Raw genomic sequence first — 21,725 nt, forward strand, 5'->3', positions numbered from 1 at the left:
TGAGAAAATCTCTTGAGAATTTCACAGATCTTGAGTTCCTTTGTAGACACGACCAGCAGACACAGAGAGCGACTGCTGCTATGTGCCACCACAGTAATGGCAGCACTGCTAGATGGCGGTACTCAGAGTGGCCGTTACACAATTAGGAAGGAAAAAATGGTACCGGAACATTTCTATCTTTTTCACAATGACACAACTACTTAAAAATTGTTAATGACTCTGATAATTTTCTAACTTTCTTTATGGCATTTTCTGATTTATTTCTGCAAAAAGGAAATGTGTAATAAATGCATAACAAAAGTAACAGTATTATAAAAATATTTCAAGTTATTTTCTTGTTAATAAAATGTCAGTACACTCTTTAAACATATACAACTGAACGTGAAGTGATAATGTAACACTGATATGTTTTTCACACTTCTCACACAGAGAAAAAGTTCATTCTTCAGAGGCTGTCATGTCTCGGTCAGAGTCATCTGCCATGTGGAGATTGGACTGTGTGTGGTGCACGGTCTTCCACCCAGCACCAGCAGCAGATCCGGCAGGTGCTGGTTCATATCCCCATCATCGTCATCAAGCAGGTCGTCATCTGTGCACTGTGTTCTGAATGCCTTGTTTTCAAAGGTCAAACAGTTTCCGATCAGTTGTGTGTCTTGGCTGCTGACCAGTTCTGAGGACTGTGTGAGTGTTTTGCTGCCGTAGCACCTGTCTGGGCTGAACGTCTCCAGCTCTATCGCTCCCTCTGATCCGAGAAAAGTGAGCGGGGCAGGGACGCACTTGTTCTTGAAGTGTCTTATTCTCCTGTCCAGCAGCCTGGGCTGGAGTCCTGCGCTGGAGCAGGGGCTGCTGCTGCTGGACTTGTAGCTGGGACCCAGGCCAGCGCAGCAATGGTGGATCCTGTCGGGGGCGTTGGAGCCTGGAAGCGTGGCAACCTGCACCCAGGTCTGAGTGGTGAAGCTGTACCTCCACAGGCAGTTCTTTGGAGAGTTCTGGCTCTCACCTCCCCCGAAAAGAAGCATGCTGTCTTTGTAGGCCACAGCAGAGTGGCCCATCAGTCTGGAGGGACCGGACCTGAGGGAAACAGTCAGACTGGGTGTCAGCAGGAAGGAACACACAAAACAATGTGTATTGTGTGCAAAGGCATTTTGTCTGTGTATGTATGGAACCTCCAGCTGTGACAGTGACGGGGTGGAAATCCTCAAATTATGCTGAATACATACAGTAAATAGAATAGCTGAAGAGAGAACTGAAAGGAATGAAAATTCTGCATACTTTAGTAGATGTACAATATGTCCTCCTCTGGAGTCTCATTTATAAAACGGTGCAGTTCATGATAACGCGCTCACCCCATGTACTGAGGCTGTGAGTCCTCTGCAGCGGCCATGGGTTCGATTCCAAACATGAGGTGCACCAAAAAAAAAGAATGTGATTTATAAAACTGAGCGCGCACAAACCAGCAGGAAATGTTCTTTATAAATGAGTCCACCTGTAAAATATGTGCACATGGATAAAGCTCACACCAGAAATGTTCAATGCAAAGCACTTCATGATTGTTGATGCCTGGAAATGAACCGCTGATCAGTGACTCTTTATAGTGATTTATGGTCACAACCTAGAGGAAAGCCAAGCCACTGTTGACGAGGACATGGAGTGTAATATTTTACTTTTTTCCGTAAACTTTTTTCACTTGAAATGTATGATGTCCCTATAGTGTTTTTGTGACTGAACATAAATGACTGAAAAGCTAGTAGTTTAGTAGTAGCTAGTAGCAGCTTTTATATGAATTTAATGTAAATTTATTTTTAGCCAAATAATGCTTATTTTGAAATTTGTTCCAATGTTTCTGTAATAATAAATGTCTCTCCTGTCCCAGAATTGTTCCAGACACCAAATCTTTGCATCTCAGGTTCTATTTTTACTGTCCCTGCGACAATGGGACATCAATGATTTCAAGCACTGAACGTAAGGATTAATCATCAAGTCAGTGCCCTGTAGATGGGGCAAGAAACACAAGCAGACAATTGTACAGGTTATCAACTTCTAGCCAAACTTAATTAGAAGAGGGTGGAGAGTAGAAATGAGAAGGAGCAATTGATAACTAAATGAGTACACCACCTGACTGATGTTTTTTTTTTCTTTATTATCTGTGAGCATGATGAGAGAAACCAGCGGAAACCCTCTCCTGATGTCGAAAGCAGAAACAGACTCATCTGTCAAACAGCCAAGAATCATTGCTGTCACAGATGATGAGTTCAGAGTCTGTAAAAAGGCGAACTGTCAGAGGAAATCATTTCAAACACTTCCTTCAAGAGCCTAACAGGAGAATCTGTACTTGTAGTTGGATGCACTCAGTTTCCTTGGCTTCCTTGGCTCAGACACAACCCATCTGATCATCTGAGTGTTTGTGTCTTTTGCCCTGTCTGACTTCATGTTCCCAGATCTGAGCGATGTTGAGTACACCAGTTATTTCAATAACATGGCCAAAGCTACACAAGTAAGACAAAGTCACAATACACCTGAATTATTCTTTCCTGTTGAGTTACTTCTTTTACCAAATCTCAATCTGACAGTCAGTCTAAAGAATTCTCCACCTCGTAACTTAAGTTATCAATGCTAATATCCATGCTATCACTCTCCATGCTTATGATGTTGACTAATCTGGTTGCCATGGCAATGGATTATGTCCAACTAATACACTGACATACTTTCATTTTCCATATTTCCTTTACTCTCTATCATATACATACTGCGATAGGCGTTTCCTCTATTACACAGCCTGGCAGCCTCTTCATGTCACCCTCCGTTAGCACTGCACAGTCTGTTGAAAACTGACCCTGGCTGGTGAGCAGGTGTTGAGTTATTCAGTATTCTGTATTATCCTGACAGGATCAAGTTCCTTTGCTACCAGTTAGATGTGGTCATGGCCTGATGAAGCGCTGCTTGTGAAGTTTGCTCCATGGACAGCTGATTCTGACCTGGATCAAACTTACATTTACCTTAGAGCCGTGCCATTTCATTCACAATAATACCAGTATGAATCTTAATGTGATAAAAAAAAAAGTTGTTTTATTATATTTACAAAAATTGCTGCATTTCTTGAGAAAAGCACTGACAAGTTGACACATGTCCACCTGCAACAACATGCCTCAGGATGCTGTAGCTGCACAGGTTCACATGGAATACAAAGGTTGCAGATGTTCACACCCTACCAGTGTTTTACCTTTAAAGGGACAGTTCACCCCCAAAACAAAGAAACATATTTTTCCTCTTACCTGTAGTGCTAATTGTCAATCTTAATTGTTTTGGTGTGAGGTTTTGAGATATCAGCTGTAGAGATGTCTGCCTTCTCTCCTGTGGAACTAAATGGCACTCTGCTTGTGGTGCTCAAATACTTTTGGAAAACTAAAGAGTGATGTCTTTCCAGAAATCATGACCTGTTTATTCAAGAGAATCCATAGACCTTTTTGTGAGCAGTAAGTAGTTGTGGTAGTTTCTACGATATACAGAAAATAGTTCCTACATGAAACTGTTCACAACAAGGTCTGTGGGTTATTAGCTGGGGTTATGATTTCTGAAATATACTGTAGAGAAGGCAGACATCTCTACAGCCGATATCTCCAAAACTCTGCAAGGCACACCAAAACTATCTAGACTGATACATAGCTCTACAAGTAAGAGTCCCTTTAACACTGCACTCCTTGCATCACAGATTGGAAATTACTTTAAAATCTAGTCAGGAACAACAGTCCAGATTATTTTGAGATCACAGTACAAGTCCTTGAGGAACATTAGAAATAGAGCGTATTGCACTACCAATGCTATATTTATCTGTGGAGCCAAGCCAACACCCAAAGAGACAAACTGACAGATGAAATCATTACTCACTTGTTTCTGAGGGAACTCCACGTGTGGCTGCTGGAATTCCACTTCCAGAAGTCTCTCTGCTCTCGCAAGCCTTTCAAGCCCCCAAACAGGTACATGCAGCTCTGGTAGGCCATGGCTGAGTGGCTGTGTCTGGGGCCTGGGCCTAATGAGCCCTGCTGAGAACCATTCAGCAGGGACCAAGCCATGGTGTCTGTCATGCACATAAACAGACATGTACAATTAATACACATACTGGCACTGTGGGACATTCTCTGCAGAAATGTGTGCCTTTGACAATTCAATAGGGCACAATCCCCACTTGTTACTTATACAATACAGGGTGTGCTGCCCTGTGTCCAACTTTCTATCTGCAGCTGTCTCTCGTTTTTTTAAGAGTCACTCTGAATTGAGTGTTCTGTCAGAGTAATTGTCATCTGGGGTGTTTTAATTGTGCACTCTCCCTCATGCCTCTTGGCACGTACAGAGCTGTTTTCTCTCCTACTCTGCTCTTTGCTCTATAATCAGAAAGAACACACACAGAAAGGGCAACCATTTACTGCACAATGCTATTCAAAAGTGAGTACAGTTAGCTGATAATTAGCTTGAGCAACCACCATCAGTAATCATTAAATCATTATTAAACCATTAATCAAATCAAAAACTAACTCAAGTCAACCTTATACTTTAGCAGTTGCTTAGTGTCTCTAGTGGTGACAAAACATTAAAAATATACACATCAGCAGTTTGAATTGAACTAAAGCTTTATGTGCTTTCTGAGGAACATATTGCACCAAACTACCTTTAAGAAATATGTCATATTAATAATTCCTTACAGGACTGTAAAAATATGCCACTCTAGAAACACAAGATAAAGGGCATGATATGTAGACATTCTTCTTGTCCATTTGGCATCGGTATAATATACAAAGATAAACTGTGCAAACTTAAAAATGTTACAATTTGTCTGCCAACTCAAGTTGACTTTTAACTTTTGTGAGCAACCATGGGTAGCTTTAACAAGACTGAACACACTACATGAAAATAAAAACAATATTAAACTCACCAAAATCCAAACTCCAGAAGTCCTGCGATGATCCTTTAATGTCTATGAAACCTCCATACACCAGCATGGCAGAGCCAACCACCACAGCACTGTGTCCTTTTCTGTTGGTTGGCATATGGGTCTACACACACACACAAACACACATAAACACACCTGCAACAACTGTCAGACTAGTTAATAACAAAACCCAGGACTCTAGCATCACAAGCAACTCAGAACTATCCTCAGCTTTGCTTTTCATATTTTACTCAGTCTTTTAATGTTTCTATATTTGTCTTGTTTAGGTTCCATGAAGGTGACAGAATTCCAGATGTGACGTCTGCCTCGGTGGGGGGTTGTCAGTGTGTGCACCTCAGGGTACACGTGAACAGGTGCTGCTGTGTCCGAGACAATTAGGACCTAAGAAGCTTCTGACTTGCATGTGGATGTTTCCAAACTTGTAATTCTTTTTCGATGTATCATTCAGTGCCTACTTATATGTGTAGCATCTACAACTTTAGTTACAGAAGTCAAAATGTCTTTTAATCCAATAAAAAACTGTCAGTTGTTCTGCTGTTATTTGTTTTCATTTTTGTTTACCAGCTAACTTCAGTACAATATCTTTAATAATGCACTGATGTCTTATGACTTCATATGTGATGATTTGCCTGAAAATGTTATGTATTATCAATTTTAAACAGGATCTTATTCTTTACAATTATTGTCGGCAAAAATATTGACAAAAAAGCTTTGGCACAACAAGAGGAGACAAGAATGTCTGTTATCATTATCATATGAAAGGCGCTCTGTACCTGAGGAGAGCTCATCTTTCCCTGGCAGTGCACCCACTTCTGCTTTGCTGAAACACACAACAAATGGAAATGAAAATCAAGCAGAGCTTAGATAAAATAAAAAAATATATATATGAAACTGGTGATGGCAAGTTAAGATGTATGGACAGGTCACTTCAATATAATCAACTTCTCTCAGCCTTACCCCAAAAATAGAAAAAGGAAAAGTTGTCAAATGAATGGTTTGGATACTTGTTAGAATATACCTGTAACAAATATTTGACAATAGACATGCAAGCATTTCACAGCTAAGATTGAACAATTTTGAAAGAATATCTTTTTTTTTTTTTGACTGATATTACAAATGTAATAAGATTTAGATCAGTCATTTCCAGAGGCTGGATTGTGACTCACACACAGGTGGGTCACACAAGATTTTATTTGGGTTGCCAAATAAATAAGACCATTAAGGAAATTATGCAAATTTGAGATTTATATCTGCAGTACACGTCTACTAAAGCATTTAAAATGTGTATATTGTTTTATTGATGAGAGGCAAAATGCAAGCATGTTAATTCCAAATATAGATGCTCTTATTTTGTATGTCACAACTCCAGGCCATTTGAGATCACAAAAACTAGAACCTCTTCACTGACACAGCGAGTTTCTACATGAATATTATTTGTCAACATAAATTACATTTTCTTACGCCGTTTTGTTGAATAGCTCACTTTAACACACCATTTGGGACTTTTCCTTTCTGTTCAAACATTAAAAAATGGTGTTTTCATAAAAATCTAAGGTCTGAGAAACACATTTTCATTATAAGTTCATGAAATCCTTCACCGGTTTCACACATAGCTGAACTATGGCACTGAACATTTTCATAGGGGCTTGTGGCAGAAGGTGTGAGACTGCAGTCGACATGTAATGACAAGTTTTGTCTGTCAAGCCTGAGCATTTGCAGCAAAAAAACAAAAAAAACTCACTGGCTGCCAATATCATCTCCACAGTTAAACTCACCTATGTCAAACACCCAGAGGGGACATCTCCACTTTGTGTATGCAGAATCCAACATGCCTCCAAACACGAACAGGAAGCCCTGAAGAGGTCAAAGCTGTGAAATATATTCTTGACACACTGACACACCAAGAAGTGTAATTTTAGCAGACAAAAGTTAATGAGTTTATACCTCATGAGCCACCATAGAATGTTCCTCTAGTTCTTCTGGTGCAGTTTCACTGGTGCAATTCAACTCTGTCCACTCATTACAGACTATAAAAATTGCACACAATTATGCTTGATTAGCTGGATCAAACCACAACAACCACCACAACACACACACACACACACACACACACACACACACACACACACACACACGTATATATATATATATATATATATATATATATATATATATATATATATATATATATATATATATATATATATATATATATATATGTATATGCCAATATGCTATTTATTTTGTTGTTCTGAATTAAACAAATTCTTAATTTTTGTCACACAGTAGTAAAAATCCTATTTGCCAGCACCAGAGGTGGAAGTGAAGTCCTAAGTCAAGACTATCAACTCCCATGTCCTAAACCTGTTACAGTTACACACAGTAACTTATTTTATAGTATACTTATAATACATAACAAACTGTACTTTTTAATAAATCAGACAAAAGCCAGAAATTTGTTCTTAATTAGGCAGTAATAGACCCTTTATTGGAGCCTCATTACACAGTTATAAGTGAAACATTACAGCATAACAGAAATGTAAACTAAAATGTATTACTTCCCACTGTCAGACCCTTAGACTTTCTCAGAGGGTAATTAGAGAGACATTACAATAGCACTGTACTGTAAACAAAGTGAAATCACATATCTGCTACTTCCCCATTGAAAAAACACTATGTGCTCCAGATCTGCCAAGTAAAGGCAAATTATTAAAGTTAAGAATATTTTGTCTACGAGTGTCTACACCAACTTAAGACCAAAATGCACTAAAAGCATTGGACACTTGGGTTTTAAAGTACACCCGTTGTTTTGAATGGCAGAACCTGCACTGAACGGATCTTGACTTGCATCAAACTGCCTTGACGCTCCCACTCTGAACATGTTTCGGTTTTGGAGTGGCAAATGAGGAGCTTTTTTTTCTGCAGCTGCAGTGCATGTTTGGTTAGTTAAAATAGTTAAATAGAATAAAAAAGATATGGATGTGAGGAGTGAGTGCTGATGGAGCTGCAGCTGAAACCAGGTAAAAGAAAAAAAAGCAGATCCGCAGCAGAGAGGGAAGGAGTGAAAGGATGCGAATATGGAAAAATGTGCCAAAATAATATAAAAACTTCATGATTATGAATCAGCATGTTATTGTACAGTTCTGTGGTGTGTGATTTTTTTTTTCTGACTTCTGTTCTTTTAAACATTAATAACTGCATCCTGATTAATTAAAATTGTGACGAATGAGAGACAGACAACTGAGAGAAGAGAACGAGGAGGGAAAGGGAGTGTGTATGCTGAAACTATAAAAAAAAAAAGAACTATAAAAACCATCCACACCTCTGGTTGGCACTAAAATAAACTGAACAACAGTTGTGTATCTGGGCCTTACCCACGTTGTACCTCCAGAAGTCCCTCAGACAGCTGTTGTCTCTTCCTCCCAGAATATAGACATATCCACCATAGCTGCAGCAGGCATGCTTGAAGCGGTCACACGGGGACCGGCTGCTCTGAGGTAGCCGAGTCCACAGACAGGGGCTACTTTGACTCATAACTGGCATCGTCTACTCTCACTGGACCATTTCCTAAAAGAAGCAACATCAAAATGTTGAGAAGAGTAAGTTAATATCGTATGAAATGTACCCATAGAGTAAACTAAGCTAATGAATAAAAATGAAGGAGGATGCTAGCAATCGAAGCCATGTTGATAGGATAATCACAACGTCAAAGAATCTGAGAAGCAGTGTGTGGAAGTATTTTTGGGTTATACAACTTAAATGGCAAAAGTTTGCCGACATTATTAAAAGCAGCTGCCTTACTCTACAACAAAGACAAATCAGAGGACTGACCTTCCACCCAAATAGCAGTGGAGGCAAATGAGTGGAGCAACATTAATTGTACAACGTTGTCTGGCTGTCTATTAGGATTTGCCTGATTCAGCTCAGAAGGAGACTGTACATTGGTTTTGGATTAATCACAACAATGTTTATTTAAAAAAAAGGACAAAACACTGAGTTTGAATTTTACAACTTGGGAAAAGTAGTGTCACACAGCCCTAGCACTCATCTTCCAATGGGATTTGTGTGGCAAAAAAACAAAACAAACAAACAAAAAAACAAAACAAACAAACAAAAAACAAAACAAAACAGAAAATCGCATTCAGAGCAGGGAAATATTCTAAAGTTAGTCTGATAATCACCACCTACTCTGCATAGAGTTTGAAGTTAAAATTAAATATTGACCAGCTACACTCCTGTAATAGCATTATTTGATCTGTGTTGTGTGCATCTGTGACTCTGATAAGGGAGTTATTTGAAAGATTTCCTTCCAAACATCCTGTGGCTGAAAGCCATCATGTAACATCTTCCAGGGGGAAAACCTGCTGCAGCACTATGAACCACAGTCATGCTGAGACAATGACAGTCAGGTGCTTTGTGACGACAGGACTGTTGAGAACGGGAGCAGAAAGCTTACGGAAAATGAATTATCTACATCTGATGATACCTGATACCCTCTGCATCTCTCCAGCAGCTTTAGCCTACAATAGCAGGACCGTGTCAGTTGTTATGCTTGTGGAGAGGTTGGCTCCTGTGGGTGTTCAGCTGGGACTGTGATTCACAGAGCACCTGACTGCTGCTATGGGCCCTGGTGTCAAGGGAAACAGCGCCATAAAGAGTGTGAAGCATGGCTCTTGGGAGAAACTCTGTGGTCACAAAATGATCTTGTACGGGTGGCAATCCCTCTAACTACAGTCATGATTACTGATTTCTTAGTTTTTATCTGATCACCTGGGTGACAAAATAATGTTACAACACTTTTGACAGACTCTTAGATCAACACTGAGACTGATCTCAACTCCAGTAGGAATTTTAGATTAAATATAATATGATGTAACAATTATTTGTGGATACAATGGTCTAGTAGAAAAGTTAAATTTTTTAATAACTGATTGTGCAGCACTAATAACATCACTTTGTGTTTTTTTAATAACTTTGTTTCTTTAATAATAGGCAATTTTAAGAGAGACAACGATAAAAATGTAGTTCACAGTGATAGGGGTGTCCCGATCCGATATTGATATCGGATATCGGTCAAAAAACCGGAGTATCGGATTTTATCGGACTGCATCTAAAATCTCCGATATAAACGCTCCGATAAGCAGCCCGTTTTCTGCTCCAGCACTTCTATCCAAAGGTGACTCTGGTTGCTGACTATTGTTCTCTGTTTGAGTAACATCACTTGATCAAGCCTTTTCTAACATTCCACACTACAAAATAAGTAATAAAGTATGTATGATTCGTGCAGATATCGTATTGGATTGATATCGGTATCGGCCAGTACTCAAGGCTGCAATATTGGTATCGTATCGGAAGTGAAAAAGTTGTATTGGGACATCCCCACACAGTGATAAGAAAACTAGATTACACATTTTGGGATAGGCCTACAGAGAGAGTTGGTCCATGGCATAGGGGTGCCCAACTCCACATGTAGACTTGATATGATCCAGGGGAAAATATTTACAGGCAGCAACTAACAAGTATTTCATAAATTTTTGATTAGTTGTTTGATCTATAAAATGTCATAAAACAGTGAAAAGTGCCAGAAATGTCAGAGGATGTCTTGTTCTGCCCGACCAACTGTTCAAAAGTCAAAGTTATTCAGTTTACAAAGTTGCTAAGACAAGGACAAGCAACAAATCTTCACATTTGAGAAGCTGGAACCCTCCGGTGGCATTTTTGCCCTTGATAGATAACTTGAACAATTAATTGATTATCAGAACAGTTGCTGGTTAATTTTCTGTCAATCTGACTGTTTTATCAACTGATTTTTGCAGAAACTCTAAAATGCTTATAAGATGACCTCAGCATTTTCAGCCTGGACCCATATATTCACGTTTTTATGTCTTTTTTTTAAATTAGCATTTTTTGAAGATTATTTAACATACATAGAGAACGAAAAAGATAGTGAGAATCTTGTCAATCACTTCTGGTATTTTCCAAAGTAACAAGACTGGTGGGATTTAAAGCAATCCCCACAAAATTGGACACTTCTCTAATAGAATTTTCCCAGAAGTCATTGATCACGTTACATGACCAAAATATGTGACTGTGGTTTGCTGTCTGCTCGCCACATTCTCTCCAACATCTCCACGTTGTGTTTTCTTTATACTTACTTTGAATTTGTGGTGTCCTAAAATATCAAGTTAAAACCTTCCATTACGTATCCTAAGAACCTTCTGTGAATTAGCTGCACAACTAATACCTTCTTTTGCTGTCTGTTAAGTTTATATGCCAACACCTTAGCAGTTTTGGGACCTCCATCATATGTTCTCTGACATACAATGGAGAGTCATTTATCTACTTCCATATTTAAAAACTCATTCATAGCTACCTTTGCCTTTTTTAGGTTCTTCAATACAGAGACTTTTTCTAAGTCCTTAATTTTCCTTTCAAGTGACTTTCTTGCATTTTCTGTTATTTCCTGAAAGAAGCATAGGCTATTATTTCCCCCCTTAAAACCACCTTTGCCCCTTCCCATAGTAATACTGGATTCTTTTCTTCTGTGTCATTATACATGATATATTCCTGTAATGCTCTTTTTAGTTTTATTTTGAAGTCATTTTGTAACAGGAGAGAGTTATTAAATACCCACCCCTTTTTCCTTACTACTCTTTAGCATAATTTGTAAGGGAGCTTGATCTGATAAATGCATTTGGCTGATTAGATACGTCTTTCGCAAGCACAACATGTTTTTGTGTCTATGTGACTTATGGGAACAACAATTTATTAACCTAGTCCAATACTGAGCAAGACCACTGTGGCCATCCAAGTTCATACACTAAAAGTGCTTGTTTTTGGCACTGACAGGCTCAGATTGTTATTCAAAGTGTCAGACAACATTAGGGAAGAATCACTTCAGAGACCTTGTGTTAAGGAGTAAGACATGTCTTGTTTAACTTGAAACAGCTGTTATATTGCTGGCACCAAACCATCTAGACTCCATTTACAGAAACAGTCATTGTCAACCTCATGGTTCGTCTTTTCAACAATCACCAACTCTGGTTTGGTTCAAATAAACCTTTCATCCAGTTCAGCCAGTTAGATGTGAAAATACTGGGAGAGGAGTGAGAAGGAAGTCAGATATCAGAGATACAACAGGTTGAAAGTGGTGTGTGTAAAGCCAGAATATTTTGACATCTAATGCTGTGCATTAAAGGTTTATTGGAACCAAACCAGAGTTGGTCATTTTTGGAACAGTGGAAAGACAATTTTAAGGTTCAATTTTGTTTCTGTCAGGTTTGAATGAAGATGGGGATGACAATGATAAAATTTCTGTAAATGGAGTCTGGTGGCTTTGAACAGAGTGATATAGCAGCTGTTTCTGGTAAGACAAGAAGATCTTATTCTTTAATGAACATGGGGATCCTTTCCATAATGTTGTCATACTCTTAGAACTAGGCCTGTGCGGTATTTCGTACCAAAAACTGGTCCTTATTTTCGTTATGATATGAATTTTTCATATACCGCCGTACCGGTGAATAGCCCAAACAACGTCCAGAACATGCGCGGCTGGAAAGTGTTTCAGCGGGGACCCATTTCACTGCTACACACCAACACCACAGGCGTGCTTGCTTAAGCGTGTGCACTAGGGATGTTCCTGGCGACTAATTTCCCTGTCGATTAAATGCAAAATTTAATATAGACTAGGCGACTAGTCTAACATTAAGAAAACATTCAGAAAGCAGTTAAAATTTAGCTGAATTTATTAATTCATAATGTTAAACACTGTCTGAAAAAATACTGTGAGTATTAAGAGCCATTTGAAGCCGTTAGTGAGTCTACAATCGCCAAATCGTACTTTAAATGCTGTGGAAATGTGCACTGCTTTGCGCTGTGCAATACAAGCCTTACACATGAATGTACAAAACATGACAACAACTCAATAAACGCTTCACCTTTTCAGACTGAAGAGGGTCACAGTGTCTGCAGATAAAGGTCCCAGAGCTAACGTTAGCTGCCAGACTGACACACAGTGTGGCTAACGTTAGCAGTACTAGTGGCAGCAGCAGCTCTGCTTGCAGGTTTATGTCTGTGTCTGTGCTTAATGTGGTCAGATGTTTCTCCAGTCGAGTGAATATATATCACCTTATTCTGTCACAGTCTACATTCATCTGTCCGACTTTGCTGATATAAACATCCGGAGTTGCCAGGGCGATCGGGACATACGCACTGGGCGAGAGGGGCTGCTGTCTGACAGCTCCGCAGCTCCGATCCTGAATACTGGATCAATTTCAAAAACTGTCACCATTTGTCACTTAGACACAAAAACAAGGGAGGGTCTAGGTTGAAAAAAAATTGTTTTACCCTTTAACTACCCAAGTCTAACTATAATGATAAAATACAGTCCAGGTAGGTGATCTATCTTGTTAACAAAGAGGAAGTCATAAGTGATTTATGAGAGTTGACTTAGCAATCTGAAAGAGGAATGGAAACATTTATCGAGAAAACAGATGACTCACTTCAAAAACCTACAATAATCATGAGGATACAATGCATGTTAGGAGGGGTTTAACAGTCTTCTCTTACTGTTTCAGTACAGTAATTTTCCGAATGGCAATATCTATTATTGACAGGGAACACTGTCCACTTTTCCACAGTGACACACTAACCATAAGCTGCTGCAAAGTTTTCTTCTCTCTTCACCTTGACGCCACACGGACCTATCTTATCGAACTGTCACATGAGCAAACGAGCTCTGAGGTCATGATACTGTAGTAAAACTCCCAACTATGCGTTGTCCAAACACTTCATTGCTATTTGTATAAAGAGGGATGTTAGTTTGTTTGTTGTTTCTGGGCACTCTGTATTTGTAATATATTTTAGTAAGTTGCTGTGTTTCTGTATAAAACCTGGCACTTAACTCTATTAAATACACGTTTGTGCAATAACACTGATTCAGGAGAAGCTTTTCGTGCCCTGACATGCCAGTGATCACAGTTGATCTTTCAGAGAGTTTGTATTTTCAAGTTGCACTGAATACCTAACACAGGTTGGTTCATTTAGATAGCACGGCTACAAAGACAGGCTATAACGTTGCTCAGACTAAGTGAGCACTTTGAGGTATAGATGATTGGGGAAGAGAAGCTGGATGTGTTTGTATGCAAGTCAGTGTTACCTTTTTGAAACATTATGATATTCGCCCACGCTCCTATGTCACAACCCCTGGGTCTTTTATTTTGTCTATGCTACTCACTAAAACTTCTCTTGCTTCATGGCTGTTTTTATTCTTCCACTTGTATTTTTCCCAGCTCGTTCAGTGTTGGCCAAGACTGCACCTGGTTTTACACACTGTAAATGATGAAGGAAGGTTTCAAATGTCAGTGACTGTAACACCATATGTCATCATCTTACTCTTAGGCAATAATTAAGATTAGTCATAGAAAATCGATGTCGCGGCAACACCATAATTTAAATGTGGATTCAAGTTAATCTCCTGTTAGCGTACCAAGATGAAGTACTATGGTATACCAAAGAAACACCATGAAACAAAACAAGTGCCTTGCAGATGCAGACAGTCACACTCTTCCACACCAAACTTTTGAGAGATGGCAGAAAAGTGTGGTGCTACTTTTCACCTGAAGATAAAAATACTGCAACATGCACTTTTTGTGACAAGAAAGTGGCACTCAGCAACAAAACAAGTAACTTCTTCAAACATTTCAAACTAACAAAATTATCATGAGGCTCAGCAAAAACGAAGACATAATGAAAAAAAAAATCATTTTATCATAGTATTTCTGTAAAATAGACTATTTTTTACACTTATTTGTGTAATCTGTTAATGCATGCCATTAATTATCAATCTGTGTCATGGGATTTTGGAAAGTCACATACCCACTTAAGGAATGATCAGTATCAGTATATGTATTGGTAAAATATAGAGTATATATATGGTATGTGTAGTATAGAATCATATAGGGCTGGATGAGATGGTTTATAAATAAGATCATGATATTTGTAGGCTACTCTGTACTATGTAAAATATATCTCAATATACATATTTTCTCTAACATGACAAATTCTCATACCCTGCAAACATATAACGATCTTATAGAATAGGCCTGGGTGATATGAAATCCATATGTAGTAAACCAAATATAATCCCAGATACCACATTATTTGTTCAATAATCATCAACAATGTGGATATGATGACTAAGTTGGTAAAGACAAATAACAAAACAGCTAGATCAGTCTGGTAAGTTCAGAAAATGTCATCACTTTACTGTAATGCAGCCTTTAAAACCAGGAAAAGACAACACGTATATACAATATAACGATATCCAAAGCCTAAGATGATATTTAATCTCATTTAATGATATTGATGTGATATATCACTATATTGCCAAGCATGTTACTGAATTGTAAAAGTTTGGTATCTCCCATCCCAACTTTCCTTTCATAAACATTCAGGCTGAGCTACTTTTAGACACATACTGTCACATCAACCGACCAAATACCACCAAAGCTACAATGACTGATCGACTATTAAATGATTATTAAATTAATCACCTACTATTTTGATTGAGCGTTGCGACATTTGAGTACGTCATCTTAGGCTTTGGGAAACACTGACTGACATTTTTCACCATCTCTGGACATTTTATCAACCAGTTAATCGGCTATGAAAATAATCAGTTGCAGCCCTAACAGTCATCAATACAGTGGTTATCCCAGATAGACGGGGGGGACCCAAGGGTGTAGCGGAAAACACAGCGTTAACCCACCTTGTTTCCCCTCACTGATAGAGCTGATCTGAAAACAGATGATATAGCCTCTCAGCCTCGTTTCAAAGAGGTGGAAGTGAGTTTACTTGGTTTTATCCCCCACTATGCCCCTAAAGCTTAACGCAACTTATGTTAAATGATTCCCTTTCGTTATTTTCTAATGGTGACTAAGTTAAAGCTGAAGTTAAATCAACGTGACTTTCTCTTATTTGAGCTAACTATAGCCTGTAACTATATAACTACCGTTATATGAGATGATTGTGATGATTTTGATTGGTTCAACAGTTCTAAACATCTTCCTCGTGTGGCGAAGTCTGTACGAGAAGCATCAGACACATAGCTAGTTATCCTTGTAGCTAATATACGTTAACCTTAGCTAGCTAGCTGCTACTTACGTTAATTTGAGAATGGCATGACAACCACTTGAAGAGGAATGCGACCCGTTTTTTTTACGGTCCAGTTTCCATGAACATCAGCGACATGTATTTAACTGTTTGTCTAGTTAGCGTTACTTGCTAAAATAAATGTAACTAGCAGATAATTCAGTTGTAATTTAAAAGTCACGTCGGTCGGTGCCCCAGTCAAATTAAAGTGCAAACAGGCAAATAACAGTAAAGTTGAAGAAGAAGAGGAAATGAGGAGAGGAACTTTTGGGAGCTTCTTTGCCGACTGTTAACGCTACATTATTTAGAGCAGATAAGACAGAAGCTCGCTTATGTTTCAGTGCCAAAATGTTTGTGTACTGTAAAACATTGTGACAGGCAGTTCTAGTATGAAAAAAACTTTATGCAAACAATGATTTATTACTTACGACAGCGATCCTCTTCGTCTAACTGTTATCTCCCTGTAAACGAGCCCCTGCTCCCTTCAGGGTCTCCTCGTAAACTGCGGCTTCTCAGTTGGAAAACAGACTGTATTGGAAAGTGTGTGGTGGACGCCCATTTCTGCCAATATGACAAAAGTAATAATTTTTTTTAAGTCATTACAAGGGGAAACTTTCGCCAAATAATATTAGTGACATCAAGTGACCAACCACGTGAGCACTTTAATTTATTTTCACTAAAACCAATTCCTTGGCTACCATAATCTGAATGGTATATTGACCAATTCTAATTATACTGAACAAGATGTGTTTGCTGACCACAGGAAATATACAGTATTTGTTTTTGTCTCCAAATAAAAAAAAAATATTGTTAAAATTATTTGCATAAATATACAATGTATCTGTATATGATATACAGAAAATATAATAATGATATAGAAAAAAATGTGTGTGTTATATATTTTTTAAATTCTTCATTTTTTTACAATAGCTACTTCTTGGTCTCACAGAACCCTCGTCTCCTGTGTCCTGACCTTTGGCATTAGACTGGGCTGTAGCATATTGTATGCATGAGAATAGAGATAGTGTGTGAGTGTTGTGAAATGCATATGAAGGGGGTGGGAAGGACTGAAGAGGAACTAAAGCTGCAACATAACCAAACAGATGCCTGGAGGGATGCAGGGACAGAGACTTTCAGTAACAACCAGGCTTTATAGAGGAACACTGAGCCCATGTGTTCCCAGTTGGCACTGATGATCTCCTGCCCCACCCATCTGAAAAGCAGGTAGGGAAAAGTCATCAGCCATTAGCATACAAGCAAGCAGGTAGAAGATAAACTGATGTTCAACTGTATAATTATTCCAGATAACATTTCCAACTACTCAAGCATGTCCAAGACAATTATAACATTAAAGTGTCTACATTAAAAAAAAAAAGTTTATCTCTCATAAACCAGGGATCCAGGGTTTTTAGGGCATCAAACCCTGAGCTGATGGAGACACTGAGTAGTTGTAGCATTGCTAGGACTGCTTTAATTCTCCTGGCAAACATCACAGCAATGCTTTTTTAAAACATTATTGAGTAGACAGATAGGTCTCCAATTATCAGATAGGAGCACCCCTTTGTGGGCTTTCTGAAACACTTCATTTGAAGGGGTGTCCATAAGACTATCATATCAAGAAATGAAGGGGTCTTTATGTAAGGGATAATGTACAGTGAGCAGGTCATTATTGTGAAATAAACCCCAGCATGGTGATGCAGAATGCAGGTCTTGAATCACCCTGAAGGAGTTTATTTCACAATAATTATCTGCTCACTGTTCATTATTCTGCTGATTACATTATTTACCAAAATAAATCAATGAATTGACACAAAGGGTGCTCCTCAGTTCATAGAGCTTGAACCCCATGTACTGAGACTATTAGTATTAGTCCCATTTGCTGTGCGTCATCCCCTCTCTCTGTCATCTCTTCACCTGTCCCTATCAAATAAAGGAAGAAGAAGCCCAAAAATAATCTAACAAAATAAATAGAGACAAAATATTGATTTTAAAAATATTTGTGTTGCTTTAAAAATGATTTTATTGTGCCTCTTGAGTCAACGATCTTAACTGTGCCAACGCAATGGCTTGTTCTTCATAGCAATAGTTTGTTATACATAGGAACAGTCTGTTAATAAGAAATAGAATTCTGTAATTGACCAATGAGAAATTAGCATTTAACAAAGCCATATAATAAGAATGTTTAGAACTAATGTCATTGTCAGTCAGTCAATTATATCTCTTTTAATTTTAAAAGTTGACATGTCTGATTTACCTTGGTTATGATAACTTGACATTAACCAAGATAAAAATGTAAAAAAAAAAAACTGTTTAGTTTCATGTTTTAATGTTACATTATTCTGACCATATGACAGTTTTTGGTTTTGACACTGGCCGTCATGAGACCATTTTCCTTGGCCTCAAGTGAAGTGACACACTTTGACCGTTGTCATAAAGATGTCATTAACTTTACTACACTGTCAAATGCTTTTGTAACAGTGTCATGAATAATTTCCATGAACTCAACTAAAGTGGTAACATTTGGACTTATAAAGATGTCATTAAATGTTACAAGGCCAGTTTAACGAGACAGCGCAGCACAAAGGTGATTTAGCTTACGCAGTTAGCTGATGTTGGCTAGTTTACTTGTTTCTAAAGTAGACTAACTGCTGTCTGCTGTTATTATCCGTAACTAGCGTTTTAGCCAGTTAGCTCAGTCAACCATGGAGATAGCCACTTAATTAACTGACAGCCCAGCAGGAAAACCATATTGGTATTTACTGACATCAAACTAGCCACCATCGGTACTGAAAGCTGTGTTTGCAAGCCGCGTTCCCAGTCTGGCCAGAGTGAAATTGCTAGCTGAATGGCGGGGCCTAAGAAAACGTGCCATGGCTGATGTTAAAAGCACAATGACAAATCCATAGGTTTTTTTTGTTTGTTTTAAAAAAAGATTTCCTAATTAGTATGAAAATGGGGGATATATATTTATTTTTGCAAACCTGGTCATGCCCAATGGAAAGAAATTCCCATTATTTCCCATGGTAAGTGAAGGCAGCTTAAGTGTGCCTTATAGGAGGAGGGGCAAGAATGTAGAAGGAAGGGTGTTGGTTGAGTGTGCTGAAGTGCATCTTTGACTCAGTACCCATGTCACGGACAGCTGGAGAAATTTATGGTGACATGACAGAACTTATATTGTCTGTTTGTGACAGTCGACATGCTTTTGCTCTTCCAGTTCGGACTTTGCACAATTGTAAGAATTACATGTGCTTATTTTATGGATATGTAAGCAATATGTTTCTGACCTTGAATCAGGACTATGTGTTCTGTGAGTGTTAAAACTTTACTACATTACCAAAGAAGATGAAATTCTGCATGTGTCAGGCTGCATAAGGGCACAGGGTTCATAGACAGTTGAATCATTTAAGTATTCTTATATTCTGAAAACTCCCGATGATCAGACTAGATACATATACATGAGGCACTGTTTAATATTAAAATGTTTATTGAGTTGAACACTAGTACTCATATTCATAACAAAACATGAATTATTATAAAAATGTAAAAGTTTTTGAGAAAAATACATTATTTCAGAAGCCACATTTCTAAACAGCTGTAAATAAGAAAGCACAGTTGTTTTTTTGTTTCAGTACATTCATGAAAAACTGAACGTAAATAGAATAAAACAGAATAACAATTACTTATAATGAAACAAGCCATTGAATTCTGTTTGTCACATTTGCACAATACAGTAAACTAATAAATTAGGTAAAGTGTGAATATGTATCATAAATAAACTGTGATTATCACTGTGCCATTGTGTCTTCAGTTTGGTTGTAAAGACACCAGCTTACATCTTTCAAAATGTTAAAAATCAGCTGTGCTCAGAAAAACAAAACATTTTACGAGTCTCAAAACGTCATAAGCTCTATCCTTTCTTAAGACCCTTACTCATATTTACCCACCAGTATAAATGAGGTATAGAAGAACTGAAAGGGACTCAAAGAGCAGAGAACATACAACAGAGGTTTGCATCAGAGGCCCAAGGAACCACTTCATCTGCTACATCAGAAGAGAGAAAAGGATACAAAATACATAAAAGTATGATCCTCTGTCAGTGGGTTAGACCAGTGGTTCTCAACCTTTTTAAGTTGCAACACTCCAAAGTTGGTGTTGATGACCCTCCCAAAAATCAGGGTGACGTCTAGGCTGTGCTGGAAACACACACTTTGACTCTCACAAACACATTACATAAAGTCTAAGGCAAATGCAATATAAAAACCTTCCTCTGTCTATATACGACCGTCATTTCTAGAGATCAGCAGTAAGAAAGTACAAACACTTGGCTACTGTACTTAAGTAGTTTTTTCAGATACTTTTACTCCCTATATTTTAACACAAATATCTGTACTTTCGATTCCTTATTTTCAAAATAGGCTCATAACTTTAGTTTTAATGCATTTGAGGAGAATTACCAGTTGTTTTTATTTTGGGTCGTGGTGCGCCACCTTCCCAACATCAAGATTTTCAGCCTAAAGTGATGGAACAATAACACATAGAAAAGATGATTCCTTGATGTATCCATCAGTGCATATTACACACGACAGACATAACAAGATGAAAACGATGTAGAAAATGTGGCAAGGCAAGAGTCAGACGAAAACAACGTAAAAGATGTAATAAGACGCAAACAACATGAAAGACGCACAAGATGTAACAACAATGTAAAAGACATAACAAAATGAAAATGTCCTGAAAGACGTAAGAAGATGAAAATGACGAAAAAAGGCTAACAAGATGAAAACGATCTAAAAGACTCACCGGGCGAAAAAGACTTAAGAGATCGAAGATGAAAATGACGTAAAAGACGTAACAAGACAAAAATGACGTAAAAGAAATAACAAGCCGAAATCAACATACAAGACGTGACAATGAAAATGGTATAAGACGTAACAAGACAAAACAACATAATAACATAACAAGATGACAACGATGGAAAAGATGCAAGAAGACATAAAAGACATAAGATGAAACAACGTAAAGGATGTAACAAGATGAAACGCACAGAGAGACTCGACTACAAGAAAAGATGATATTCAGTGAGGTTTGCACATTAACAACTGGAGGGTGACTTTTTACTTTTTTGCTTTTGAATATGTTTCAGAGCCTGCACTTCTTATTTACTCTTTTATGTGAACACAGAAGTTGAATCAGTGCTTGTGCTCTTACCAGAGGCTATTTTTTTTTACAAGTATCTGTACTGCTACTTAAGTAAAGACTGTGTATACTTTTGATGCATCTGCTCATTTCTCCATCATGCTTGCTGGACTGAGTAGTATATTAAGTTTACTATTTTATGTTATGAAATGGTTCATAGTTTTTATTTGTGAGGTGGCTGTTGTATTTTGAGTCCAGCAGTATTTTGCATTTTTTCGAGTGCTTGTTTCTTATGTTGAATGTAATAAAGATGCTGATGCCATTGACAGCCGCCTCCTGCTTGCTTGCCATGATATTTTATTCTCCATAACCATCTGACCACCTGAAATGGTCTTGTGACCCCCTTTGAAGGGTTGAGAACCACTTGGTTAGACAACTGTAAAACACTGGCTGTCAGATGTGCATGGAATTTTCCTCATGTGACACAACTGTG

The 21,725-nt window shown here is 38.1% G+C and overlaps 1 protein-coding gene and 1 long non-coding RNA gene across 3 annotated transcripts in view; one reads left to right on the top strand and one right to left on the bottom strand.

The window, feature by feature from the left end:
- Nucleotides 1–5,706, top strand: part of LOC146322527 (uncharacterized) — a 124,067-nt gene extending 118,361 nt beyond the window's left edge. Inside the window, exon 4 of the long non-coding RNA XR_014771300.1 lies at nucleotides 5,212–5,706. This is a non-coding gene — a long non-coding RNA (uncharacterized LOC146322527). The remainder of the gene's footprint in view (nucleotides 1–5,211) is intronic.
- On the bottom strand, nucleotides 185–16,653 carry klhdc3l (kelch domain containing 3-like). Of its 2 annotated transcripts, none has more exons than XM_084724529.1 (8): nucleotides 16,525–16,653; nucleotides 8,320–8,512; nucleotides 6,890–6,972; nucleotides 6,721–6,799; nucleotides 5,719–5,765; nucleotides 4,928–5,048; nucleotides 3,886–4,075; nucleotides 185–1,071 (listed from the first exon to the last, which is right to left on the bottom strand). In XM_084724529.1, the coding sequence occupies exons 2-8, from the start codon at nucleotides 8,486–8,488 to the stop codon at nucleotides 456–458; spliced, it is 1,305 nt and encodes a 434-aa protein (XP_084580655.1). In that variant the 5' UTR covers nucleotides 8,489–8,512; nucleotides 16,525–16,653; the 3' UTR covers nucleotides 185–455. The 2 variants fall into 2 exon arrangements, with proteins under 2 accessions (XP_084580655.1, XP_084580656.1); XM_084724530.1 differs by lacking the exon at nucleotides 16,525–16,653 and adding an exon at nucleotides 9,432–9,586.
- Nucleotides 16,654–21,725: the final 5,072 nt, after the last annotated feature.

The sequence above is a fragment of the Lutjanus erythropterus genome, chromosome 8 (genome assembly GCF_056507025.1).
Source record: "Lutjanus erythropterus isolate fLutEry1 chromosome 8, fLutEry1.hap2, whole genome shotgun sequence".
In the NCBI taxonomy this organism is placed as follows: Eukaryota; Metazoa; Chordata; class Actinopteri; order Lutjaniformes; family Lutjanidae; genus Lutjanus; species Lutjanus erythropterus.